The 25,408-nt window shown below is 36.0% G+C and overlaps 3 protein-coding genes and 1 long non-coding RNA gene across 49 annotated transcripts in view; 2 read left to right on the plus strand and 2 right to left on the minus strand.

The window, feature by feature from the left end:
- The window catches only part of LOC126720934 (uncharacterized), a 159,688-nt gene extending 156,061 nt beyond the window's left edge, over positions 1–3,627 (plus strand). Inside the window, exon 3 of the long non-coding RNA XR_007653743.1 lies at positions 3,500–3,627. This is a non-coding gene — a long non-coding RNA (uncharacterized LOC126720934). The remainder of the gene's footprint in view (positions 1–3,499) is intronic.
- LOC126720924 (receptor-like protein 6) overlaps positions 1–5,203 on the minus strand; it is a 224,904-nt gene extending 219,701 nt beyond the window's left edge. For 15 of the 43 annotated variants that reach the window (XM_050423807.1, XM_050423806.1, XM_050423815.1 and 12 more), the window contains exon 1: positions 2,494–5,197. In XM_050423807.1, the coding sequence (XP_050279764.1) occupies positions 2,494–5,068 (2,575 nt within the window). In that variant the 5' untranslated portion in view covers positions 5,069–5,197. Of the gene's footprint in view, positions 1–192; positions 415–1,370; positions 1,877–2,037; positions 2,417–2,493 lie in introns of all 43 variants that reach the window. The other 28 variants (XM_050423826.1, XM_050423825.1, XM_050423824.1 and 25 more) reach the window with 13 other exon arrangements.
- Positions 5,204–7,286: 2,083 nt separating this feature from the next.
- LOC126721597 (L10-interacting MYB domain-containing protein-like) lies at positions 7,287–9,708 on the plus strand. The gene is made up of 3 exons (XM_050424645.1): positions 7,287–7,660; positions 8,421–8,786; positions 8,874–9,708. The coding sequence occupies exons 1-3, from the start codon at positions 7,442–7,444 to the stop codon at positions 9,504–9,506; spliced, it is 1,218 nt and encodes a 405-aa protein (XP_050280602.1). The 5' UTR covers positions 7,287–7,441; the 3' UTR covers positions 9,507–9,708.
- Positions 9,709–13,910: 4,202 nt separating this feature from the next.
- LOC126720931 (protein BPS1, chloroplastic-like) lies at positions 13,911–16,741 on the minus strand. Of its 4 annotated transcripts, none has more exons than XR_007653737.1 (6): positions 16,263–16,741; positions 16,064–16,134; positions 15,515–15,586; positions 15,086–15,186; positions 14,636–14,759; positions 13,911–14,368 (listed from the first exon to the last, which is right to left on the minus strand). XR_007653737.1 is itself a non-coding variant. In XM_050423858.1 (3 exons), the coding sequence occupies exons 1-3, from the start codon at positions 16,284–16,286 to the stop codon at positions 14,134–14,136; spliced, it is 360 nt and encodes a 119-aa protein (XP_050279815.1). In that variant the 5' UTR covers positions 16,287–16,741; the 3' UTR covers positions 13,911–14,133. The 4 variants fall into 4 exon arrangements, 1 of the variants encoding a protein (XP_050279815.1); XR_007653736.1 differs by having other exon boundaries at positions 14,618–14,759; XR_007653738.1 differs by lacking the exon at positions 15,515–15,586 and having other exon boundaries at positions 14,618–14,759.
- Positions 16,742–25,408: the final 8,667 nt, after the last annotated feature.

A 25,408-nucleotide genomic window follows, 5' to 3' on the forward strand; every position in this document is an offset into this window, starting at 1 on the left:
AACAAATAAAAAATGTAAGAATTAATAGAGAAAAACTTCAAATTGCATTTAAAAGACAATATTATGATGAAATCTCTAAGCAGAGCTACTAACTGAAAAGTTTTCCAGGAACAAACCATCTTCAAGACACAAAAAAGATAAGCAATTTAATTTTGCTAAATAGCTACCAGAGTCAAGGATACGTAGTCATACCAGTTCCTACGATAGGGAAAATATTCTGTGAGCTACTGATAAATGGAATCAATCACAGTCTGCATATCCAAAACTAAGTCCCAACCTCTAAAATTGGTTTTATGACAACAGTCGTGCCTCTCAAAATTTTTGGAAATTTGAGTTTGCATCATACAAGCTCTCTCTCAAACGACCAGAGGTAGCAGAAATGACACTTTTGACGGCATCAGCAGCACTTCTAACCTTCAAATTTGAAGAAATTAGATTCTCAAGTAACAGATGAAGAGATGAATGAAGACATCCATAACAAGAAAAATCTTCTCCTAGGCATAAACTAAAGATGCCTATTCCTTGAACTATAACCAATTTAACAAAAAATAACTATAATCAGTACCACCTAAAGCCATTAAGGAGAACCTGATAAATTGAAGCAAGATTCGCTAAAAGAAATAAGGGGAAGGAAAACGTAAATTCAAGTTGTAGCATAGCAGTCACAGAAGAAGTGTAACCTGTCGATTGAAGATGATGGTTTGGATTTGGGTGAATGGATCCCAACTATAGCATTGTTAAATGTGCATAACAAATAGCATACCAAAACCATCAGCAGGCATGAAAAGTGTAATTGAATACTAATTGATAACAATAAAACATAATGGCATCTGATTAAAAGCTATTCCTATGAGCAACTTTTGAATTCTACTTAGTGATAAAAGCAATAAAAACAATTATAGACAAATCAATTTCTTTGTTTTGAGACACAGAATTGTAGAGTTTCCTAGTTCTGAAGTTCAAACTCAAAATGAATCAACTAACGTCTCAAGGAGACGATGAATAATCCGCCAAAACTCGCTAGACCACAAACACCTAATTGGAATTAATTTGGATATTATTATCACAGCATACATTATGAGCTCCCCCAATATTACTGAACTTTTGATAACATTCGAAACATTAAAATTCTAAATTTCTGATGAACTCAACAACCAAAACATATTTGCATGCAGTTTTAACTAGCTATTTCATCATTGTGACCATGACCAATGATGTCATTGCCTTTATATATAGACTCAAATTAGCACAGGCAATAAATGTAGAAGTCACAGCATCTACAATCAAACATAGAACATAAGAGAAATTAATATGAAAGAATAAAAATATCAAGAGTTAATTATGGTCAAGACTGTCACATAAAAACTGACCAAAAGCAAGGAGCAGTTCCGTCAGACCAGACCTTGAGATTGAGTAAGAACATTAAGCCGTGACATCTTCATCATTGCCCAAGCAAAGTCCATTCAAAAGGTTGATCTGGCATTTGAAGCATAAGGCTTACCAGTCTCATGGTCTTCTAATTAGCCATCGATTGCTGATCAGCAAAAAGAGTCATCCCCCCTTTTTCAAGCTCTGAGAGTAGTGAGTGTCCAAACTTGACCCAGATGACATCTGGGATGACAATGCCTGCAAAAATGACATCCCCACTGCAGACACACTCATTCCAATGATGTGAAGAAGAAAAATGAGTTGTGGTCCTATTACTGTCTTGGCACCTCATTCTCATCTCAGCGAGAAAAATCAAAAACTATAGTTGGGTCAAGCTGCCTGGTCCCCTTGAAGTTAGAGAGGTGTTTCTGTATGAATTCATAGTCAATCATCCCAATGTTGTGTGCACCTTTAGATGATCAAGAATCCAATACAAGTACATACATTCCTGACAAGTGGAAAGGAACCTTTATTTATTTTTATTTTTTAAATCAAGTGGAAAGAAACTTAAAAATTAAAATTTGTCTTTTACAATTTAAAAAGAAATTATAAAGGAACCAAAATTATGAAACAATGTATTTTCTAATATATTAGTATATAAGAATATACCTAACACCAATGTTTGCATCCATCAAATTCTTCTTCAATGAGTTTCTCCATGAGCATTCTTCATGGATCTTCGTATCTTGTTATGTCATTCTCCAAAAACAATATTCAATAGCCATTTCGGTTTTCCACTTGAGAACACAAGATAACCCAAAACCAATCCAAACACGAATCCACAGCCATACCCCAATAATACAACTTTCCAATGAAACCCATTTTCAAATTTGAAATCATCTTCTTGAATGGTGGATGGTGGTGGTGGTGGTGGTGGTGGTGGTCCCTCGCCATTGCCACAAGCTTTTGTCATTGGAAATCCACATAACCCCCAGTTACCATTGAAAGAATCATTTGTAAATGTATTGAACTGTTTACCTTGAGGTATCTGACCAGAAAGATAGTTTTTTGATAGGTTTAAACTTGCCAGTGATGTAATATCTACTAATTGTATAGGAATTTCACCTGTGAGCTTGTTTGAGGAGAGATCTAACCATTCAAGATTGGTTAAATTTCCCAATGATGGAGGCACATGACCTGAAAGATTATTGTGTGAAAAATTAAGCCCCTTCAGTGACCGAAGCTCTCCAATTGCCTTTGGAATTTCTCCTTTGAAATTGTTGTTGGAGAAATCGATGGTTATGAATAGACTTTGGATTTTTACCAATTCAATGAAAAACCCTTTCATTGCCACTGTCACGGAATCTTGATAATAATCATCACCCATATATTTCAATTTACCTTTGTTCACACTCGCATTCATCATGGCTTTTAAATACTTAAAAAGGTTTGTCGGCAAATGCCCATGGAACTCATTTTGAGAGAGATCTATGATTCGCAAATTTGGGAATGGGAATTTGGTCTTAGGATTGCCTAAGGCACCATGAAAGTAGTTTGATCGCAAGATAAGAACCCGCAACTCTGGAAGAATTTCCAACCAAAGAGGGAAAGTGCTATTAATCTTGTTGTTACCAAAATCTAGAACTTCCAACTTTCTACAACAGACCAATGATTGTGGCAATGACCCTTCAAAATGGTTGCCATTGAGTTTAAGACTTCTCAAGCGACATCCCTTTGCAAATTTCATTGGGAGGGTGCCATTAAGACTGTTATTTTGTAAATCCAGATCTATGAGATTGTCACTAAAGTTTCGAAAACATGGAGGAATCATGTTACTCAAGTGATTATAAGACAAATCAAGGTACTCAATAGAACTAAGATTGCAAAATGAGGAAGAGATTTGTCCAGTTATATTATTCCTAGAGACTGAAAAGAAATATATGCCTAGTGGAGGTACTGGAAGTGGTCCTTGAAGCAGGTTAGAACGAAAATCAAGAAATGCCACGTTCTTCCATGGAAGGTGTCCTACACTTGTCAATGAGTTGTATGAAAGATTCAAGTAAGACAATGAATCCTTCCCCACCTCCAAAAACCACTTTGGAATATTGCCTTTGATTTTGTTTTTGGAAAGGTCTAAGGTTTCAATATATTCTGCAGTTTGTAAAAAGTGTGGAATTTCAGTTATGTTGGAATAAGACAACTCTAATGAAACAATTTTGGGTAAGATATTGGTGGCAAAGGTGAAGGAGCTTGGTGACAGGAGAGGATTATTTGACATTGCAAGGTATTCAAGATTTTCGAGCTTAAAGAATATTTTTGACTCCACATTGCCACTTAAATTATTGAAGGAGACACCTAGAGAACGAAGGCTCACCAATTTAGAGATTGACAATGGAAGGGGACCACTTAGGTTGTTATTATTCAACCGAAGATCATCCAATGAGTTATGCTGGAAATCGCCAATATGCCCAGTGAATTGGTTATAACCAAGATTTAAGTAACGCAAAGATGGTATTTTATACACCCAAGATGGTATTGTCCCATTCAATAAGTTACCAGATAAGATGAGAAATTCTAGATTGGAAGGAGTCTTGTTGACTAGTTGACTATTAGAAGAATTATTTGAAGAGAAAATTTGGGTCAAGTTTGTCGGAAGCTGCCCTATGAAATTGTTGTATGAGAGATCTAAGTAAGTAAGAACTTCAAAGTTTAGGAGGGACCATGGAAACTGACCACCAAAGTTACCATATGAGAGGTCCAAAAAAGTGATTTGTGTGCGATTAGGAAGAAATGTTGGATATGATCCTATTAAATTGCATCCTCTGAGGTACAATTCTTTTAAGGACTTGAGATTGCTGATTAAATTAGGTAAGTCGATTGGGAATTCGGTTCCAGAGAGATACAAGGACTTGAGAGGAGTACTCCAGTTATACGTTGGAAGGGAACCGGTGAGATTGTAGTTGTAACCTACATCAAGCAGCTGGAGGTTTGGAAGGTGGAATATATTATCTGGGAATCTCCCTTTCAATCCACAATCATAAAGACTAAGAGATGTCAAAGAGGAAGACAAATTCATGAAAGAATTAGGTGAAACAAAAGACATGTTAACCTCATCCAAAAAAAGTTCAGTTAGATGGGTTAGGTTTTGAACAAGCCTTTTCAAACTAGGCGTTTCTATTCTCATGCCATAATTCCAAGAGAGATCAAGTGAAACCAATTTGGATAAGTGGGAGATTTCGGAAGGGACATTACCAGCAAAGGAGGACTCAGTGAGGTTGAGATGCGTCATGTTCGCAAAGCCACCAAACTTAGATGAAATTGCGAAGCGATTGAAATAGTTGTAAGCAAGGTTGAGCCGCTGGAGATGGCGAAGAGAGAAAAGGGTGGTATTGGGATGGATGGGACCTTCAAGCCGACTACAAGTGAGGTCGAGACCAATGACATGACCTGTCATCGTATCACAGGTGACCCCATCCCACCCACAACAATCTGTACCCATTTTCCACGAATTCTTCGGAGGATAATAAGAATCGTCACAAAGAGAAACACCGATAGAAAAAGAGTTTCTGAAATTGAGCAAAGCAGAGGATTGGTGTGAATGGCAAAGAGGCGTTGATGAATTAAAAGAGAGAGAAGAGGAACAATTATTAGGTTGAGAAAGCAAGAGCAAGCAAATGAGTAAGAGTAACACCCGCTCCATATTTGCTCTAGGTGGTTTTAGAAATCAGATTCAGAAGGAATGATAAGAAATATTTTGGGTGTTCTTTTAGGAAATGAGATGGCAGAGAGACATATATTTATAGGCGAGAGACCATAACTACGTTTATCAAATCAGGCAAATGTAGACAATTCTAATCCCTCGTCTTAGCTTTATTTTATGGGTTGGGCCAACGACTTGGAAAATTAAAGGTCTTGTGGGTCACACTATATTACATATATATATCTTTAATATCTATGGTCTTGCGGGCTAAAATTAAGGTCTTCTGGCTGTGGGTCACTAGCGTACAAAGTAGAGTTTTTGGACTAAAGAATTAGAACAATATTATAATTATAAAATATTTTATAATATTATTATAAAATATTGATATGCCAATCTTTTATTAGTTTTTATCTAGATCTATTATTAATATCATTTTTTTATTTATCAATAATTACTCATCACATCAATAATTGATAAAAATTTTTATAAAATAATTTATATTTCTAACATTATTCATAGAATTATTCGATAAAGATTCATTGATTTATTTATAAAAAGTAGCTTCTTATTAAATAAATAAATAAATAAAAAGTAGCTCTGACAATGAAAAATTATCAGGTTTATTGGGGTCAGTTATATCTATTATTTATCATAATAGCTACTGTTTATTAAAAATAATAATAATAATTTTATCAACTTTAGATTTCAATTGGCTCATACTTTTAAGTTTTGTCTCTACCTATTTAGCATTTAGGACCATCATGGAAATAATTAACTTATGACAATAGTGCTAGACATTTAGCAGTCAAAAACTCAAGATCAGAAGGTTTTGGAATTTTTAAGCATTGCTCAGTTTTCATTTCTTATTATTTATACATACATGTTTTTTGTTGTGGGGGTGGTGGCATTTAGGAATCTTCCAAAGTAATATTTAAGAAACATTTAATTAGTAGCTCTATCTTTTAAAATTTGTATGTTTGGAGAAAATAATCACAACTTGTTTTAAATCATTGATATGCTAGATCCCTTCAACCATGCAAACGAGTAACACCATTAGAAGACTTTAATCTTGTTAACATCTCACTAAATCTTTGGTCATTATTTGAAACTTCCAAAGACTTAGAAAGTTATAGTCAGGGCCGGCTCAATAGGTGATGCAATTGATGCAATCGTCTAAGGTGCCAAATAAAAGAAGCCCCACTTGTAAAAAAAAATTATATATAAAATATATTTATCTATATATTTTAATTAAAAAAAATTTAAGCACTTTTATTGGTCAATAAAATGCATTAAAAAAACTCATTATATCCTAAAATACAAAAGATTAAAAAGGAAAAAACAAAAATAGTCAAACTTGACAAAATTAAATTTTATAAAATAATTTGTACCTCTAACATTATTAATAGAATTATATTTAAATCGTGTATCTCCCTCACTTGTAGTGATTTATCATTCAATGAATGACTGAAAAATGATTCACTGATCCAATTAGAATTAATAGAATTATTCAGATGCAGATTCATTGATTTATAAAAAGTAGCTTCTTATTAAAAAATAAATAAATAAAAAGTAGCTCTGACAATGAAAAAAATCAGGTTTATTCGGGTTAGCTATATCTACTATTTATCATAATAGCTACTGTTTATTAAAAATAATAATAATAATTTTATCAACTTTAGATTTCAATTGGCTCATACTTTTAAGTTTTGTCTCTACCTATTTAGCATTTAGGACCATCATGGAAATAATTAACTTATGACAATAGTGCTAGACATTTAGCAGTCAAAAACTCAAGATCAGAAGGTTTTGGAATTTTTAAGCATTGCTCAGTTTTCATTTCTTATTATTTATACATACATGTTTTTTGTTGTGGGGGTGGTGGCATTTAGGAATCTTCCAAAGTAATATTTAAGAAACATTTAATTAGTAGCTCTATCTTTTAAAATATGTATGTTTGGAGAAAATAATCACAACTTGTTTTAAATCATTGATATAGTGAGCGTTTGGATTGCAAGGAAACTGGCGTTTTGTTGTGTTTACGTTTTGCTTTGCTGGGATCCACGCGCACGCGAGCTGAAGAAAAACGCAAGTCTGCTGCTGCTGAGAAACACAAGTTTCCTCTACACGCACCGTTTCACTTATCCTCCTACACGCACCGTTTAATTTAAAAAGCTCTACGCACCGTTTCAATGCAAGAGCTAAAACAATCAACCCATTTTGCCTCTTGCGCGTACTGTTCATGTCTCAAAATGCTGAGGAAAACGGTGCACAAGCAGAAGCTGTCAAAACAGAGCATCAACGGTACGCAGTCCATTGTAACGGCTATTTCCATTCTCACGGCTTCTGCTTTTTCTCTCAACTACCAGTGGCAGAATGCTTTCAATCCCCTTCAATGCTCCGTCCAATTCGTCTTCAATGTCGTTCACCTACCCACCAACCAGCTTTGGGTCAAAACAGAGCACAGCAATTGATTACTGCAAACCCAGTAGGCAGAACCAAAAGAAAAGATCCCCTCTGTTCAACAAACACTCGAGCTCACCTTCTCTCCGCTTGGGTCATCGTCGCTGCCACTCCCCATCTCTGCATTCACGGGTATGTTGTTTTCCATGAAGCTTCATCAATTTGTGTTTTTTTGGGTTTAACCGTTTGTGTGTGGTTTTTGTATTCAACTTCTGTGTGTTCTCTGTTGTGTTTTCCATGACACTAGTGTGGGTTTATTGATCCTTTGTCTAATACCAAAACGCTCACTTAGTGCCTCTGTTGGATATACCATTGTTTACTTTGCATTTTTCAGATGAGTTTATTTTGCATTTGGATCCACCATTTCTGTTACTTTGCCTAACTGAATGCACCCAAACTGTTTGTTTAAATGCCTCAATGAGTATAGAAGGTAGTTGTCCAATGCTTCATCAATTTGTGGTTTTTTGGGTTTAACCGTTTGTGTGTGGTTTTTGTATTCAACTGCTCTGTGTGGTTCTATCATATTATTGCATCATAATTACGAAATGTATATTTGATTTTCTTAATTATAGTAAAATCAAAGATCAAAATTTGTAAAATTCTTCTTAATAACAGTTTGTAGACATTTTCCCTACTAATCATATAAGGGTGGAATAAGATTTTTTTTGTTGATCTTCTGTTCTGTTTTCCATGACACTAGTGTGGGTTTATTGATCCTTTGTCTAATACCATTATTTCTCTTAGTGCCTCTGTTGTATTCGGATATACCATTGTTTACTTTGCATTTTTCATATGAGTTTACTTTGCATTTGGATACACCATTTCTGTTACTTTGCCTAACTGATTCTAAAATGCACCCAAAATATTGGTTTAAATGCCTCAATGAGTATAGAAGGGAGTTGTAGGAAAAATGGTTAAGCAGAAGAAATCAATGGAGGGTGGTAGTAATGATGAAAGAGCTGACTGGAAAGACCCTAAGGAACTAGAGGCTTTTTGTCGGTTTTGTGCTGTTCAAGTCATGGCGGGCCAAAGGAAGCCTACTGGATTTTTGTCCAAAATTGGCCAAAGTGAAGTGATTCGACAGTTGGGTGAGATTGAAAAAGTAGTGACTTGGCTGCAAATTAAAAACAAATGGGATCATTTGAGAAAAAGGTGGAAGATTTATAACAAGTGTTTGGAGAATGAGACTGGGTTGGGTTATGATCCTGTAACTGGGATGTTTGACGCACCTGATGAGTGGTGGAATCGAAAGATTGCGGTTAGTTTTGATCAATACATAATTGTGAAAAAATTTAGTGTCTAAAACTATATTCTTATGTTCTAACTACTGGTTGTCCACATGTAGGCATGTCCCGATGCAAAAACCTTGAAAACGAATGGTTTGCCTAATCGTGACCTTCTGAACATCATGTTTGGAGGCACGGCTGCAATGGGAAAAAATGCATTCTGCACGAGTGGTCCAATACCAACGGAAACCACCGAAGGGTCTGGGGACTCCGGTAATAGCATAGAATTTGTTGACCCCCAATGTGAACCCGTTGTGAATGTTGACGCAATGGAGGTTGAAGGTCCATCATCGTCGAGGGTAGGACCAGCAGTGAATAAGGGGAAAGGCCTAGCAACCAGTGTCCACATCTTCAAGCCAATTTCCAAGAAACCAAAAAAAAGGCGTTCAACCGCGCAAGAGATGTCGGACTCTTTGAAGAGTATCTCAAATGTTATTGTTGAAAGATCTAGTCTAAGTGCCCGTACACCATCTGCTCCCACAGCAACGGCTCAGGTTAAAGAAATTCTGGACATGGTGTTGAGTCTTCCTGGGGTGTACTCGGGTCATTACCTTCATTTGTTCAGCACTATCTACTTCATGGAAAAAGAGCCGGGTAGACACATGTTTGCAGCACTTTCCGATAACAAGGATATCCAGCTAAAGTGGCTAGAAAAAGAGTACCAAAGGCACCCTGATTATCATTTTTCGTGAAGGAACAATAGATTGTCTCGATAGGGTTGTGTAGGCTTGGTGTAGTAATCAAACTTTCAGTGTTGTATCTATTGCACTATTATATTTCTTTCTTTTTTATTGGTAGGAACTAATGCTTGTTATGAGTGTGTATGTAAGACAATGCTCATCATTCCTATGTGTTTGAGCTATATTTATATATGTTTGTCCAATGCTTCTTTTATCTGAAGTTTGCATTTAATATTTTAGAATTCAGCCCTTCTCTTGCTGGTAACTGGAGTTTGTGATGGATGGTTGACTTTGCTAGACGCAAGTTTTATATTAATGGAGAAAATGAGTCATTTCACAGTTTTGGTAATAAGAGCTGCCCTATGTGATTTCGTACATCTGTTGGTCTGCATATTTTTTGAGATGCCTGCATATTGCTGCCTGCATTGCTGGTTCTGTATTGCTGCCTGCATATTTTTTTTATTTTTTAAATCAAATATTATTTATTTCATGAAATTTGTGGAGTGGCTTTTGAGAATGTTTTCTGGTTCTGTATTGCTGCCTGCTTAACTGTTTAATATTTGCTTAACTGTCAAAGAAACCAAATAGAGAATGTTTTGAGCCGGCATTATAGAAAAGGAAAGTGCCGGGCCTTTTAGAGTTTTATGCAATGTGAAAAAATAAATAAATAAATAAAGCATCTAAATTTGATTTTAGAGTATGTTTGGGATTTTATCACTTTAATTTTCTTTCTCTCTCTTTTGTGTGAACCCGCATGAACCTTTTTTTTCCCTTTCTGGACAATGAGTTAGGATCATTGGGAAGCAAAATTGCAGTATAACAAGGCTTGTTTTGTGCTTGATGAATAAAATGGTACCAACCTATATGGAAATGATGTCACTGTGTGGGTTAATAAGCAGAACCACAATAGGGTGGTGGTGGAGGTTTACTCACATGATTCTAGCTCTATAGGTCGTTGGGGTGGATTCCCCTATCAGTTACTGAGTAGGCTGATTATTTGGCTATTATAGGTGCTCAATCAACTTCTCATTTTTATAAATTTTTAGGAATAAGGCTTGCCTAAGTTTTCCCCTCTTTTTGATATGTTCTTTGTTTTGATTTTGGTCATCTAGTTGTTTGTTTGTTCATTGTGTTTTTCTCTTTTTTGGGTTCTCTTTTATCTACCTTTTCTCTTTTGGAGATCTCTACCCGATCCCTTGTATCTTTCTCTCAATATTTATTTTTAAAGTTCTATAGCCTTCCCTAGATATTGGAGCAATTGGCCAAAGTTACAAGAGTAGGGTACTTTGTGTACATAGCCTCTGTACATGAGGTGGATTAGGGGACCCCCTTCAATTGATAAGAGTGGGCATACTAGGCATTGGGAGCTACCTATGGTTTGAAATGGTGGTTTTCTAGTAAGCTGTTGGGAGAGGAGAGGAAGAGCCTAGCTTTGTTTGGATATGGCCTTGTGGCATGAGTAGTTTTTGGGTAAGTAATATTTTTAAGATTGAAGGCAGATGCTTGTGGTGGCATGAGTAGTTTACTGCTTAGATGTGGCATGAAGTGGTGCTGGTGCTAGGTTAACCATAGTGGGATTGAAACAGTAGAAGTTAGGAGTTATTATGCCACAATTTGTTTTTTGGTTTAATGGTAGTCATCTTAAAATTTTGTCCAGAAGAGCATGCTCATTGTTAGAGTTTGTAACTTTTGAAATGTCCCCATAACTCCAATGGCTAGTCATATGAGTTAGCCCAATTTCATACCTTTTTATGTAATTAGTGTTTTGACAACCTTTCTATTGAGGTGTATTTTAAAGTAAGTTTGTTTTTGACATCCTTTGTTTTCTCAATGACCATGTTTTCTACAGAAAGTTATATTAGTTGCAACATTCAGCTTGAGGTGGTTTTGTTTGGTTGGCCAAATATTAACCAGTTCATTTTTAGAAACTTCTACTTATGGGAGCATGGTCCTTCATCATCAATGTCATCACTGATGGAATCTTCCTTGCTCCCTTTTAGCTATATCACCTGGATCATTTGATTGAATAATGACCCATTCTCCACTTGTAAAAAAGTCACATTTACTTGACTCATAATTCCAAAAAAAGAAAAGAAAAAAAAGGACAATGTTCGGCTGATATATCACATGGTCATGGATGTGCTTTGATCAAATAAAATATTAATACATTAAATATATATATATATATATATATTGATGTCTACCTTGAATGTTTTATTGTTATTGCTTAGACTATTTTCTGATTATTATTTTTTATTGGTTGTATAGCATTAGATATCATCCGTATTTCAAGGCTCTGAATTGCAAGCTCGATATCTTTTGGATCATTGTTCAATATCTATAAAGCAGTCTCAAGGTATACAAAAAGGATGGATTTGCTAAACGACTCATCTGATTCCCAGCACAAGTGAGTTTCTATACTTTCCCTTGTAGATGTGAATCTATAATTTTTAGAAATATTGGATGAAATCGTGAAAGCATATGCTTAGAATTGTTAATTTATTGGTATGACCATAGTTTGAGCCTAGTACCAGTTTGAGTTCCAATAAAATTTAACAACTTGTTTTTAGGCTACATATTATAGTATCACATGAATAAATGTACATGCAATTAAAGTCGGTAACATATGCAGCGACGCAGACTTCAATCTGAGTGACGACATTGTACTCGCAGCATATCTAGCCGGGTGTGCATGTCTAGCTTACGTGAATACCTATATGACTAAAGTACCATTGCATACGAATATACAAACTGGCTTAGAATGGGTACAATATATTTTAACTGGACACGAGAAGAAATGTCGAAGAAATTTTAGAATGTCAAGCTATGTGTTTAGATAATTGTGTAATACACTGCGCCAGTATGGATATTACGGTACCAGAGGTGTTTGCGTGGAAGAGTCTCTAGCAATGACATTGATGATACTTGGTCATGGTGAGGGTAACAGAATGGTGCAGGAAAGATTTCAGCACTCGAGTGAGACAATGCATCGACACATGGGCACGGTAGTTACATTATTAGCCACCGTTATGGCATGGGACATTATCCAACCTGTTGATCGTACATTTCGGGACGTGCCAGAACATATTCAACATTCAGATCGATATTGGCCACATTTTAAGGTATTTTGTGAATTTAGTATCTTCACTTGATTTAAGTTAAATTATCTTTATGGTCATACTACGTATTTTATTTCACATGGTATTTTTGTCCCAATGATTAGGTTTGCATTGGTGCAATTGATGGGATCCATGTCCCCGTGGTCATTGATGTTAAGGACCAGCTCCCATACTATGGCAGGAAGGGGATCACCACAACAAATTGCATGTGCGCATGTGACTTTGACATGAAGTTCACATTCGCATGTGTTGGATGGGAAGGATCGGCGCATGACACGAGGATTTTTTACAGCTGCGTCAATAATGAGAGTTACAACTTTCTGAACGCTCTAGCTGGTTTGTAAATATTCAGTTTAATTACAGTATTAAAGTATGTATTAATGTAGTGAAAATACTAATGTAATAAACGTTTTCATTTGCAGGGAAGTATTATTTGGTTGATTCAGGATACCCTATGAGGAAAGGGTTCCTTGCACCATATAAGGGGGAGAGGTACCACATTGGAGAATTTCGGCCTTCTGAAGTGCTGCATCGTCCAGAGGAGAGGTTTAATTATCTCCATTCATCACTCCGTTCGGTCATAGAACGAACTTTTGGAGTTTGGAAGAATAAATGGAGAATTTTGAGACATATGCCACCTTTTAAGATGCACACTCAAAACTTGGTCATTGTTGCTACAATAGTTCTTCACAATCTCGTTAGAACACATGAGATAAACAATGATGCTGAATGTTCAAGATCTACAGAGGCCACATCATTTGGTAGTGAGACAGGTCATTACGATGCCATGGCAGAAACAATCTCAATCTTGGACAAACCTCAGATGAAACAGGTTCGTATGCGTATCACAAGATCGATATGTGCGGACGATAACTGACTTTTGTGGGGATCATAATTGACGGTTTTTTGAGTTCGTGGATTTGTTTTGTTATGAATCATAAGGATCAAGTGTTAAATCTATATCTTAGAAACTTTCAGGACACTTGATAGTTTATCCAAATTCACACAAAAAGTGTTTTGTTGTTGGCATCGACTATGTATTTTTCACAAGTAGAAATAAGACCAATTATCACTTTCGTACTACAGTGCTCGCATTGTACTCTTTCTGATACGTTAGTGTGAAAAGATGAAGTTCACACTCAAAACAGATTTCCAATGAGTTTTAAAATAAATTTGCATAATATTAAGGCAAAAACAAATACACAACGTGTTCAAATAGATTGTAAAATATTCCAAATAAATGACATTAATCAGGAAACTTGATTTAAAAAAAAAGCCATTCAGGCAGAATAATATCAAATAGAAACGAATCAATAGAATAATATCAAATACAAAAGAATCTACATGAAGCCCTAAACAAATTTTAGCTATCCCCACTAATTAAGATTGTACTCTTTCTACTACTTTGCAACCTAGCTTTGGGTCAGAGACACTACTACTCTGTCTAACATTATAGAGCAAAGCATCACGCCCAATTAAAACTACATGAAAAAAGCCATCATATTGGTTTGTACGAAGATCTAGTCCCTCTGAAAGTCCACACCATCTTGGATCATGGGATACAATTTCTTTACACTTGTATTAACTGCTTCGAGCTCTTTCAAAACTGTAAATCTTCCAGTTGAATATAAATTTCTAATTTCGCTATTAATGCTAGTTTGCAAACCGGTCAAAGCTTGTGCCCACAAATATTTGTCATCAACATTCAAATCAAACAACTTTCTTCGAAAATTGGAGAAGGCTGAAGCAAAGACACTGCAGATAACAACAGAAAACTTCAATCAATAAAAAACTTCACGCATATTTAGCCCAAAGATCACTTTTTTGATCCACAGAAGAAAATTTTTATGCGCATTTATTAATACAATATTGTCAACAGAGATTATTAAAGGGCAAAAAAAGTAGAACTGCACAATATTATCAAAAAAATATTATTATAAGGCAAAAAAGTAGAACTGCACAAAGCACAACTATTGCCTTTTATTAATTCAACATATTAATTACCAAACATAGGAAATATACATCATCTCGAAAAGTAAGATGATCTCTTCTTCAATCGCTAGGTAGAAGCTAATCACTCTCATGCATCGACTCATCAAACTTCAAAGCTCTCAACTTTTCACCATTTTAGCTTTGCAGAGAAGTACTGTAACAAGTTAACCCATAGAACAAATAAGAAACCAGTAATTGAGGTGATAAAGAAACTTGTAATCTTCAAATGCTACTGAATTTCCCATTTCTTCTTGAATCTTTTTCTCCCTAATTAAACAAATTATCAAAACCCACCAACAAAACCCAACATCTATAGCATACAAGATAAACAAAAAGAACTGATGCATGTGTGTGAGTACATATACAAAAATGGATACATAAAAAATTCTATATGTAGATGAAGATCTGAAAAAAGAAGTTATTGGAGCTGGGAAAATTAGGGTTTTTGGAGGTGGAAAGTGGGGAGAGAGGAGGACTCACCTTGGACTTTGAAGAATTTGAAAAACCTGTTCTCTTTCTCTCTCTGTGTTTCTCTGATCAAACCTTGGCTTGGTGTGAGTGTGGTCTTTTTTTCTCGGGGGCTGAATGTAATCAAAAACTATCAAAATATATAATAATATATCGAGCAAATTCACACTGATGTCCAAGAAAAACCATCAGGAAAACCATAAGACAAAGCACCAATTTCCTGCACTTATTTGAACACGTCTTTAACTAATTTATGCACATGGGCTAACTAAGTAACTGACTGCAAGCTTTGCTCATCTCAATAAAATTCATAACCAACAATCCAGTATTACTTTAACCCAAAGCACATAATAACAATCCAGTAATCCACATATAAAATCGTATCATCTTCAAAAGCAGGATATTTAAGAATAATATAGGATGCTATCAATCCAGTATTACCTTATGTTACGAATTTTATAATGGCAAACTTTTCCATAATGAAAGTATGAATGAATCTACCTTCCTTTGCAACTACATTCAGGAAATGAAAAGGACTTAGATTTCACAGATTTCACACTCCAGTCCACACATTTCAGGTATAAAACCTCTAGCTCTAAAAAACCAACAGGGTCAGGACTCAGCTCTATCAGATTATTCTAGCAATCCACAATCCCTAATCAAAGGAGAAAGATCATCTAGAAAATATTAAAAATAATAATTCATGAAATTGCATATGATAAATGTCTTTAAAATATTTAAATGCTAAAGTCACTCAACAAAAGTCGGGCAATGCCCTGTTACTTGGAAAGTGCATTTTTATCAAAGTGCAAAACTCTTTTTCATTTGAAGCACAGAATGAAGAACACCACAATTGAAAATCAGATAAAGAGAGGGCATTCACAATTCTAACATCTTTGTTGAGAATATTTGGGATCACAGTATATGTCAAAAATAAAATTAAAAGAAAAACATTGTCAAACGAAACAGAGAGATTGAAAGAAACATTACAGTTTCCGAGCAACCATTGCCAGCCTTCTGAACACTTTCAATGGTTAACTGAAACAATTAAATTATGGGCACTGCAAAAGACAAAACCAATGGATATTATCACTGGGAAAAAATAAAAATTATAAAAAAAAAAAAAAAAAAAAAAACCGAGCAACATTTATGGAATTTTAAAAATCGGTTGGAAAGGGGAAAAAATTACCTTCAGTACTGGGTAATATGACATCCATTTGCAGATAAAACCAAAAATCTTGCTAATCGAAAAATTTACATTCCCATATATTTATGGGAAGAGATGTGTCATGGGTCGGAGCTCGAGGGACGGAGGGAAAAGGGTGAAATGGGTTTCTGGAAGGAGAGAAGACGCCGGCGTCGGACTGGTGTTGTCTTCCGATAGATGGATTTCTCACCTGGGCTCTTCGCCGGCGTCGGACTGATGAAGGTCTTCCTTCATCAATCTCGGATGGGCGTGGAACTCTCCGCTTCAGAGGCTTAGCTAGGGTACGGTGAGGAGTGGAAAAGAAAATCAGAGTAAAATTTTGGTATTTATATGCTACAGTAATTTCAGCAGCGCTACAGTACTTTCAGCTAAATTTATCACACGCGTTTTCCTACTTATTTGCTATAGTGTTTTCAGTTTTCAGTTTTCAGTTTCAGCAACAATAAGCTGTATCCAAACGGACCCATACTAGATCCCTTCAACCATGCAAACGAGTAATACCGTTAGAAGACTTTAATCTTGTTAACGTCTCACTAAACCTTTGGTCATTGTTTGAAACTTCCAAAGACTTAGAAAGTTATAGTTAGGGCCGGTTTAATAGTTGATGTAATTGGTGCAATCGCCTAAGGCCCTAAATAAAAGAAGGCTCCACTTGTAAAAAAAAATTATATATATAAAATATATTTATCTATATATTTTAATTAAAAAAAATGAAACACTTTTATTAGTCAATAAAATGAATTAAAAATACCCCATTATATCCTAAAATGCAAAAGATTAAAAAGGAAAAAATAAAAATAGTCAAACTTCAGCTTATAAAATTAAATTTGAGGAGACAAGTTTATTAACTCATTCTTAAAATATGTTAAAATCAAAATTAATACTAGACAAATTCATTAATAATACAACGTAATTGTCTTGAAAAAAAACTAAAATAGAGATTATAAATTTCAAAAACAAAAGAAAAATCTCTCGTCTCTCTGCCTCTCCATCTATATTCTTACAGTCTTACCTTTCTTTTTCCATAAACTCAGTCAATTAGTCTAACTTAAAATTTTTCTTTGTTGATTCTAGCATACCAATCGGCAGTCACAAGAGGTAATCTTCTTCAGTTCTTCCCCTCTTTCTCTTCATGACTTTGTCTTTCCGAAGACTCAGAGTCTTCTATTTATTTAACTTAAATTATATATATTTTTAGTTTGTTTCACACTTTCACTGCACAATTGTTTGATGGGATGGGACACGTTTTTTCTTGTGTTGCTATGATAGCTTTTCTACCCCTCTTTGTACCCTTCTCTGCCATGATAATTGATAGGAGTAGAAATGTCAGACACGTTTTTCCTTTAAAACTTAGCCATAGGCATAGGATGATGGACTTAGGAGTAGTGGAGTACAGCTGTACAGGCTGGTCGGCTTCCCGCACTTTTTTTTTTTTATCTGACACTTTATCTATTATTTTTGGGTCATTCTAACAAGTGTCTTGGACATTTATTAATAATTCATTTTAGGAAAGTTTTGATACCATTTTTATGAAAAATGAAAAAAATTGTCAAAATATTAATTACTTTTTTTTATTTCCCATAAAAACTTTATTTAAATGGATTATTAACCAGTGCCCTAAAAGCACTCGTTAGCATTTCCCTAAATTATTATACTAATTAATAATTTGATGTGTATCATATCAACTCATTTGTATTATAATAATGACACTAATTTATTAAACTTTGTATTAAATTAATTTTTATTTGTGCAGGTTTAAACTTTAAAGTGGTTACGGCTTTAGAAAAATTGCAATAACTAGGTTCTACTATGTCACAAGAAAGATTAAGTGGATTAGCTATATTATCAATTGAAAAAGAAATATTAGGGGAACTTAAATACAAAAACTTAACTAGTAATTTTGCATCTCAGAAAGTAAGAAAAATAGATTTTAAATATAAAAAAAAAATTATATATATATATATATATTATTTGATTAATATTTAATTATAAAAATGCCTCATTTAAAATTTTCGCCTAAGACCCCAAAAGTTGTTGAACCAGCCCTTGTTATAGTCTTGAAATTTTGGATTATATAAAAATTGTTTGATCTAAATTATAGAATTACAAATTGAACATGTGACAATAATCAAACTTGTAACAATCATGTTAACATGATCAGTTTTATGTCATCCATTGCTTTTTCCTCAAATAAATTAAAATTTTAAATTTAAATTGTCTATAATTACATATCTACTTATCTACTCTTTAGTATCCCATGCAATAATCAAGAAAATTCAAGAAAGAATATTTTTATATAACACGTATTTATTCAAGTTTAAGCTCCAAATTACATCCTCCAACTTAAACTTATTTTCAAATCAACCATTTAAGTTTTTTCTTTCTTTCATTTCAATCTTTAACTTTAAATATATTTTCAATTTAATCACTCCAATAACTTTGAAGATATTTTCCATTCCTTTTGCTAAGGAAATTATATATATGCCAATAAAATTCTTGTGTATTCCAGTTGCATTCTCATTCCTGGTCAATGAAACATTTCTAAAGCCTTTTTAGATCAACTATTGACAAAAATTTAATTGTTGTCACTTTTATTTTGCTTCATGCTAAATCACAAGAGCTACTTTCAAATAGGATGGCATTTATATTGATAAATATGTTTTGTTTCCCTTTATACTTATATATATATATATATATATATATATATATTAAAGACAATTACAACATGCTGCTAAGCTCATTATACATGGAGAGATGTCAATTCAACTACAAAACTCTTGGTCAGCGTACAATCTTTTTTAGATTGTAACAAAATTGTTCAGCACATCAAACCATGAGGCATTTGCTCGTTGCCCCTACTCTGTGCATCTCTAATGTGGGAAAGAAAGCAAGGAAGGGACCTCTACAGTGCTTAAAATATTTTGTTTTTGTTTATTTGTTTTTTTCCCTTATGTAAAACTCATATTTCTTATTATTTAATAAATACTATGAAAATATAAATTAGTATTGTTATAAATTTTTAATCTTTTTAACCATCTTTTGATAATTTTGGTCAAAGTGCAAATAATTTTCTTTCATAAATACCGTTAAGTTATTACTATTTGTTATATAATGGACAACATTTTTCTAAATATGTATACATCCATATGTAATATTTTAACAAAACCTAATTGGGGGGAGTTGGCTTAGGGGTAACAACTAAGAAAAATTTAATTAGTTGCTTTTATATCTTAAAATTTTTATGAAAGAAAATGATATCATTCATTTTTTAAGTCATTGATACGCCAAATTCCTTCAACTTTGAAAATGTGTGACACCATTAGAAGTCTTTTTTTTTTTTTTTTTTTAAAGGGAAATACCATTAGAAAACTTAAATACTATTAGCGTTTTAACAAGTCTTTGATCATTCTTTGAAACTTCGAAAGACTTTGAAAATTCAAGTCTCGAAATTTTTTTCTTTAATTGCTATAATCTTGGAATTTTGGACTATATTAGAATTGTTTGATGCAACTTGCAAAGTTATAGACAAAACATGTGGCAATTGATTAAACATGTAGCAATCATGTTATCTAAATAAGCTTTATGTCATCCCTTTCTTTTTGTTCAAATTAATTGAAAAAATGATTTATGATTAGCAGTACTCATTTTCCCGTGTAATAATCATGAAAAATCATTTTCACAAACGGTACTTGGAAGCTGAAGCTCTAGGAGGAAGACAAGCAAGATCAAAATGATGTCGTCTAGATTTAGTTAACAGACTTATCAAAACAATGTCACTCAACTTAAATGAATCCTCATTGAACCAAAATATTACTGTTTACATTAACTATACGATACCATTTTGTAGCTGAGCTGGAATATGACTATTAGAAACATAGCCTTCATTACAACTTACAAAATACATAACTTTAATATATTTTCAAATTAAACATTTATATTTCATTTCCCCCCATTTTAGTCTTTCAATTGTGATCTAGTATCAATTTAGTCATTTTGTCAATTTTGTCCGATCTCACCATAAGTTTTAGATTTTTTACTTTATAAAACGATGTTGTTTTAGTGAATTCTATGAGGTGGATCAAATGGAAGAGCTAAATTGAAAATGAATGAAAATTAAAGGACTCAAATAAAAAAAAATTAAAACAGAAAAAACAGTGAAAAAAAAAAAGCACCGAGTTGAGGACAATGCAAAATTTGAGTAAAATTTCTAATTTAGCCTATATTTAGTGAGTTTTATTCAATAAATCAATTAGATCATTTATAGAGAAGGATAAACCTAATTTAATTAAAAAATATTTAAAGAAAATCAAACCTAAGTTAATCCAAACTATATACAGTATGTTTTGTGTATTGTTTCATTATTTATAAAATTAAAAAAAAAAAAAAAAAACATGAATTATAATTTGTTCAAATTAAAACTCCAAAAAGTTATCAGGCCCTATATTTTCTTAGAAGAGAGGAAAGTATCACTAATCTTCGCATTAATAATAGTGTTGATGGATGTAATAAATCCTGAAACTACTTAGGTTGGTGTCTATGAATGATTCCTATATATACAAACTTAAGCAGTTTGTGTATGTGAAAGGGTGATGAAAAATATGGAGTGAATTTTGTGGCTAGGGGTTGGTAGGTTTTTGGCCTACAAGAACCCAGTAGGAGACCATAAGGTCCAAAACCACGATTATCAGCCACGACACAATTCTAATCCCTAGTGCTAGCATATTTTATGGGTTGGGCGCTTTAATTTTCTTTACCTTCTCAACTCTCATTATCTTTTAGAAAAGACTTTAACCCAGTAAAATGTTTCAAAAAGTCTTTGGCCCATGACATGGAAAATTAAGGTCTTGTGGGTCACTATATTAACTAGCATGAATTGTCTCTTATGCGTTATGTGGGGTCCAATAGTTTGTGGGTTCGGCCCGCTCACTTATGGGGAGTTCACAGACCCCAAACTGAAGGGGGCCAGGGCCCAAGCCCAAAGATAGTGAACCCGAAGTGGCCCGAAGATACGTCCGAGGACCGCTCAGTCCTCGGAAGACCCAGAATCCCATTGACGAAAGTGGAATACAAGCAAACTTAAAAGATCAGAAAATATCTCAGGGAAATAGTCCTTAATACCCTTCATTGACATGACACCGCACCTAACAGAGCCGGATTCTTAGGCTTTATTGACCATCTCCCACAATTTCAGGATTAGACTGATGGGACAAATCTCTGTCCTGGGAAAGTCGACCCTACACGTGGACGGGGGATAATGAACGTAGGCTAGTATAAAAGAAAACGCAAAGTGACAAGGTAGGGGGGGATCCTCCATCTCACTTCCTGGAAAATACTCTAAGAAGGAGAATGCCCAGAGAGTATATGCGCTCCACCAGGGAGAACCCATCGACGGGTAACCGGAGAATACACTAGTGCTCCTCGGACACGATCTGAGGAGCCCAATCCCTCAATTCATAAAGTTAATGGGCTTAATAACCGGACCAAAGCCTTTTCTGATCTAGGTTTATCTAATGTCCGGTCTGTACTAACGCCCCGTGACCCAACTCCAGCCTTTCAAGCCCACTCTCTACAAAATTTATTGTGAGGGATCCATCACGCGCGAGCCCAACGTCATTGTTGGGCCGCTTGAGCACCGTGTCCCTACAATTGGCGCCGTCTGTGGGAAGGCTTGCGCGTTGGCACGGGTGGCGCATGAGTCAGCTCTCCAGCAAGCAGAGATTCACGAGTTTTTCCCATCTCCGGCGACGTACAGTTGTTGCTCCGCCATAAGCCTCTGCTAGGGGCTACGCCTTGCACTGCTAACGGAGCGGGCAGCTCTAGGGGCTTCCGGCCTCGAGCCAACTCCTCCCTCCCTGGCCTAGGGGCTGACCTTCGAAAAATAAATAAGTATAGAGAAAAGACTACTTAACAAGATATCTCACAAGTTTTGGACAGAACCAAGGCCTTGCATGGTCCTCGGACCCAAGCCTATGGGGAAACCAAGTACAAACAAGATATCTCACAAATTTTGGACAGAACCAAGGCATTGCATGGTCCTCGGACCCAAGCCTATGGGGAAACCAAGTACAAAAAAGAAATCTTACAAGTTTTGGACAGAACCAAGGCCTTGCATGGTCCTCGGACCCAAGCCTATGGGGAAACCAAGTACAAACAAGATATCTCACAAGTTTTGGACAGAACCAAGGCCTTGCATGGTCCTCGGACCCAAGCCTATGGGGAAACCAAGTACAAACAAGATATCTCACAAGTTTTGGACAGAACCAAGGCCTTGCATGGTCCTCGGACCCAAGCCTATGGGGAAACCAAGTACAAACAAGATATCTCACAAGTTTTGGACAGAACCAAGGCCTTGCATGGTCCTCGGACCCAAGCCTATGGGGAAACCAAGTACAAACAAGATATCTCACAAGTTTTGGACAGAACCAAGGCCTTGCATGGTCCTCGGACCCAAGCCTATGGGGAAACCAAGTACAAACAAGATATCTCACAAGTTTTGGACAGAACCAAGGCCTTGCATGGTCCTCGGACCCAAGCCTATGGGGAAACCAAGTACAAAAAAGAAATCTCACAAGTTTTGGACAGAACCAAGGCCTTGCATGGTCCTCGGACCCAAGCCTATGGGGAAACCAAGTACAAACAAGATATCTCACAAGTTTTGGACAGAACCAAGGCCTTGCATGGTCCTCGGACCCAAGCCTATGGGGAAACCAAGTACAAAAAAGAAATCTTACAAGTTTTGGACAGAACCAAGGCCTGGCATGGTCCTCGGACCCAAGCCTATGGGGAAACCAAGTACAAACAAGATATCTCACAAGTTTTGGACAGAACCAAGGCATTGCATGGTCCTCGGACCAAAGCCTATGGGGAAACCAAGTACAAAAAAGAAATCTTACAAGTTTTGGACAGAACCAAGGCCTTGCATGGTCCTCGGACCCAAGCCTATGGGGAAACCAAGTACAAACAAGATATCTCACAAGTTTTGGACAGAACCAAGGCCTTGTATGGTCCTCGGACTCACACCTATGGGGAAACCAAGTACACAAAAGCACCATCGGAGTTCCGTACTTCCCCGTCGATTGCTCGGATGGATTATTTCGAGATTATCAACCTTGGACGATGTTCACGCGCTTATCACAGAATATTCAACTGTTATCCCGGTTAGTTCCCTAAGTTTGATTTACTATGAATTATCGATATAATGCCTGGTAATATTGATAAATTGGAGTTAGCTAGACTATGTTTCAAACTATTTTGCTCTAAATATTCTGAAAGAGACACACGCATGGGGCACACCCGCTCACAAAGTAGTGTAATCAAAGGAACAGTATCCAAAACAAGTAAAGAAATTTCCATTATCACTAAAATAAAGAAATAGTACAGCGTACAATGAAAAGCTGGAATCATTTTGCGTCAAAGCTCATTACATAACCGAAAAGAAAGGAAGATACAAGAGAATAAAGTGAAGCTGAGGAAGTAGGTCAGAGGATAGGTTGGCTACAGTCCCAAGACTTTGTTCTTCCTCAATGCTTTCACATGCCCACAACTCAAACAGCAAAAGAGACCCAACTTGAGCCTGACACCGTTGAAGGAAAAGTGCAGGGAGTTGGAGGTTGAGGGGCTTTCTCTAAATATACGCCCGCCGCAAAGCAGAGGCGCTGATGGCGGAAAATCTTTCTTTTGACATACCAAAATTCTGGCATGAACAGAACCTGCTTCAGATTTTGACTAAAAGAGGGAGAGACACCCTTCCCCCTCGATCGAAATGGAATATTCTCCTGAACCTATGCTTCCTATGCCCATACCGTACTATCCTGAGTCTCATAAAGGCACGGTGCATCTGCGGCGGAGAAAGTTCTTTCTTCTCAACCCTTGCCTTAAACATGTTATGCTAAGGGAGGAGAGCTCCGGATATGGAAGCTGTGATGTGGGAGAAAACTGAAGGATTTGTGCGTATATAAAGCAACCTACTCTCCCTCCCATCTATTTGAAAAGACAAGATGATGGCAGTCAACTCACGCGGCGTCCCAAGGAACGCTACAGACAAAAGGGTTCTGGCTCAACTTCCAACGTCAACTGCAACCCCAAGATTAAAGAAGCCTCGTAAAGGCGCACCTCGGTCATTGTGACATCAGAAAGTACCGCGTGGCCAGAAGTTGCAGAAATATCTCATAATTCATGGGCTAAGTGGATTCGCGGCCAAGGCCCGCTTTGCGTGAGGGCCCAGATACTGTGGCCCACGCCGAGAAATAGCCGTTGCCAAGGACGACCCCTGCTCGGCGCCTTATGAAATGCCTGATGGAAGGAAGAATCTGAACTCGAAAAGTTTTGGGCAGAACCTAGGACTTGTACGGTCCTCGGACTCAAGCCTATGGGGAAACCAAGGACGTAAAAGTCTCGGACAGAACCTGGGACTTGTATGATCCTCGGACTCAAGCCTATGGGGAAACCAAAGACATAAAAGTCTTGGACAGAACCTGGGACTTGTATGATCCTCGGACTCAAGCCTAAGGGGAAACCGAAGACATAAAAGTCTTGGACAGAACCTGGGACTTGTATGATCCTCGGACTCAAGCCTAAGGGGAAACCGAAGACATAAAAGTCTTGGACAGAACCTGGGACTTGTATGATCCTCGGAACCAAACCTATGGGGAAACCAAAGACATAGAGGTTTTGGACAGAACCTAGGGCTTGCATGGTCCTCGGACTCAAGTCTAGGGGGAAGCCAAGTACATAAAAGAAAAAACATAAGTTTTAAGTGAAACCCAGGCTTTGTGAAGTCCTCGGACTCAAGCCTTTTGGGGAAATCAACTGCTCGGATGGAGAAGTTTCTCGGCTCAAATACGGGAAAAAGTTAAGACCAGTGTGTTAAGAAGATGCGAAACGAACTGATGATCGTTAGCCTGAGGAAATTGTTCATTGAGAGGTGACATGTCCTCGGATAACTACTTCTTACACCTTATGGAACACTTAGTCCCCATCTCGACTAATTTTAAGGTAAGTCTCGATCCTCACTGGTCGGATTGTTGCGTTGAATAACAATTTTGTTAAAGTTGTTATGGCGTCTTTTTATTAGCGAGTATTGTAGCCTTAGTTATCATTGATTCAAATGCTATACCATTGCGCCGAGC

Source organism: Quercus robur, chromosome 4 (genome assembly GCF_932294415.1).
Source record: "Quercus robur chromosome 4, dhQueRobu3.1, whole genome shotgun sequence".
NCBI lineage: Eukaryota > Viridiplantae > Streptophyta > Magnoliopsida > Fagales > Fagaceae > Quercus > Quercus robur.

Coding starts and splice junctions, on each gene's coding strand:
- LOC126721597 (XM_050424645.1), top strand. CDS start 7,442: ATGCTTTCAATCCCCTTCAATGCTCCGTCCAATTCGTCTTCAATGTCG. Junction 7,661..8,420: donor CCCCATCTCTGCATTCACGG/GTATGTTGTTTT, acceptor CAATGAGTATAG/AAGGGAGTTGTAGGAAAAAT. Junction 8,787..8,873: donor GGTGGAATCGAAAGATTGCG/GTTAGTTTTGAT, acceptor GTCCACATGTAG/GCATGTCCCGATGCAAAAAC.
- LOC126720931 (XM_050423858.1), bottom strand. CDS start 16,286: ATGTCATATTACCCAGTACTGAAG. Junction 15,187..16,262: donor CATATTACCCAGTACTGAAG/GTAATTTTTTCC, acceptor GATTACATTCAG/CCCCCGAGAAAAAAAGACCA. Junction 14,369..15,085: donor CAAATTCTTCAAAGTCCAAG/GTGAGTCCTCCT, acceptor TGTTATCTGCAG/TGTCTTTGCTTCAGCCTTCT.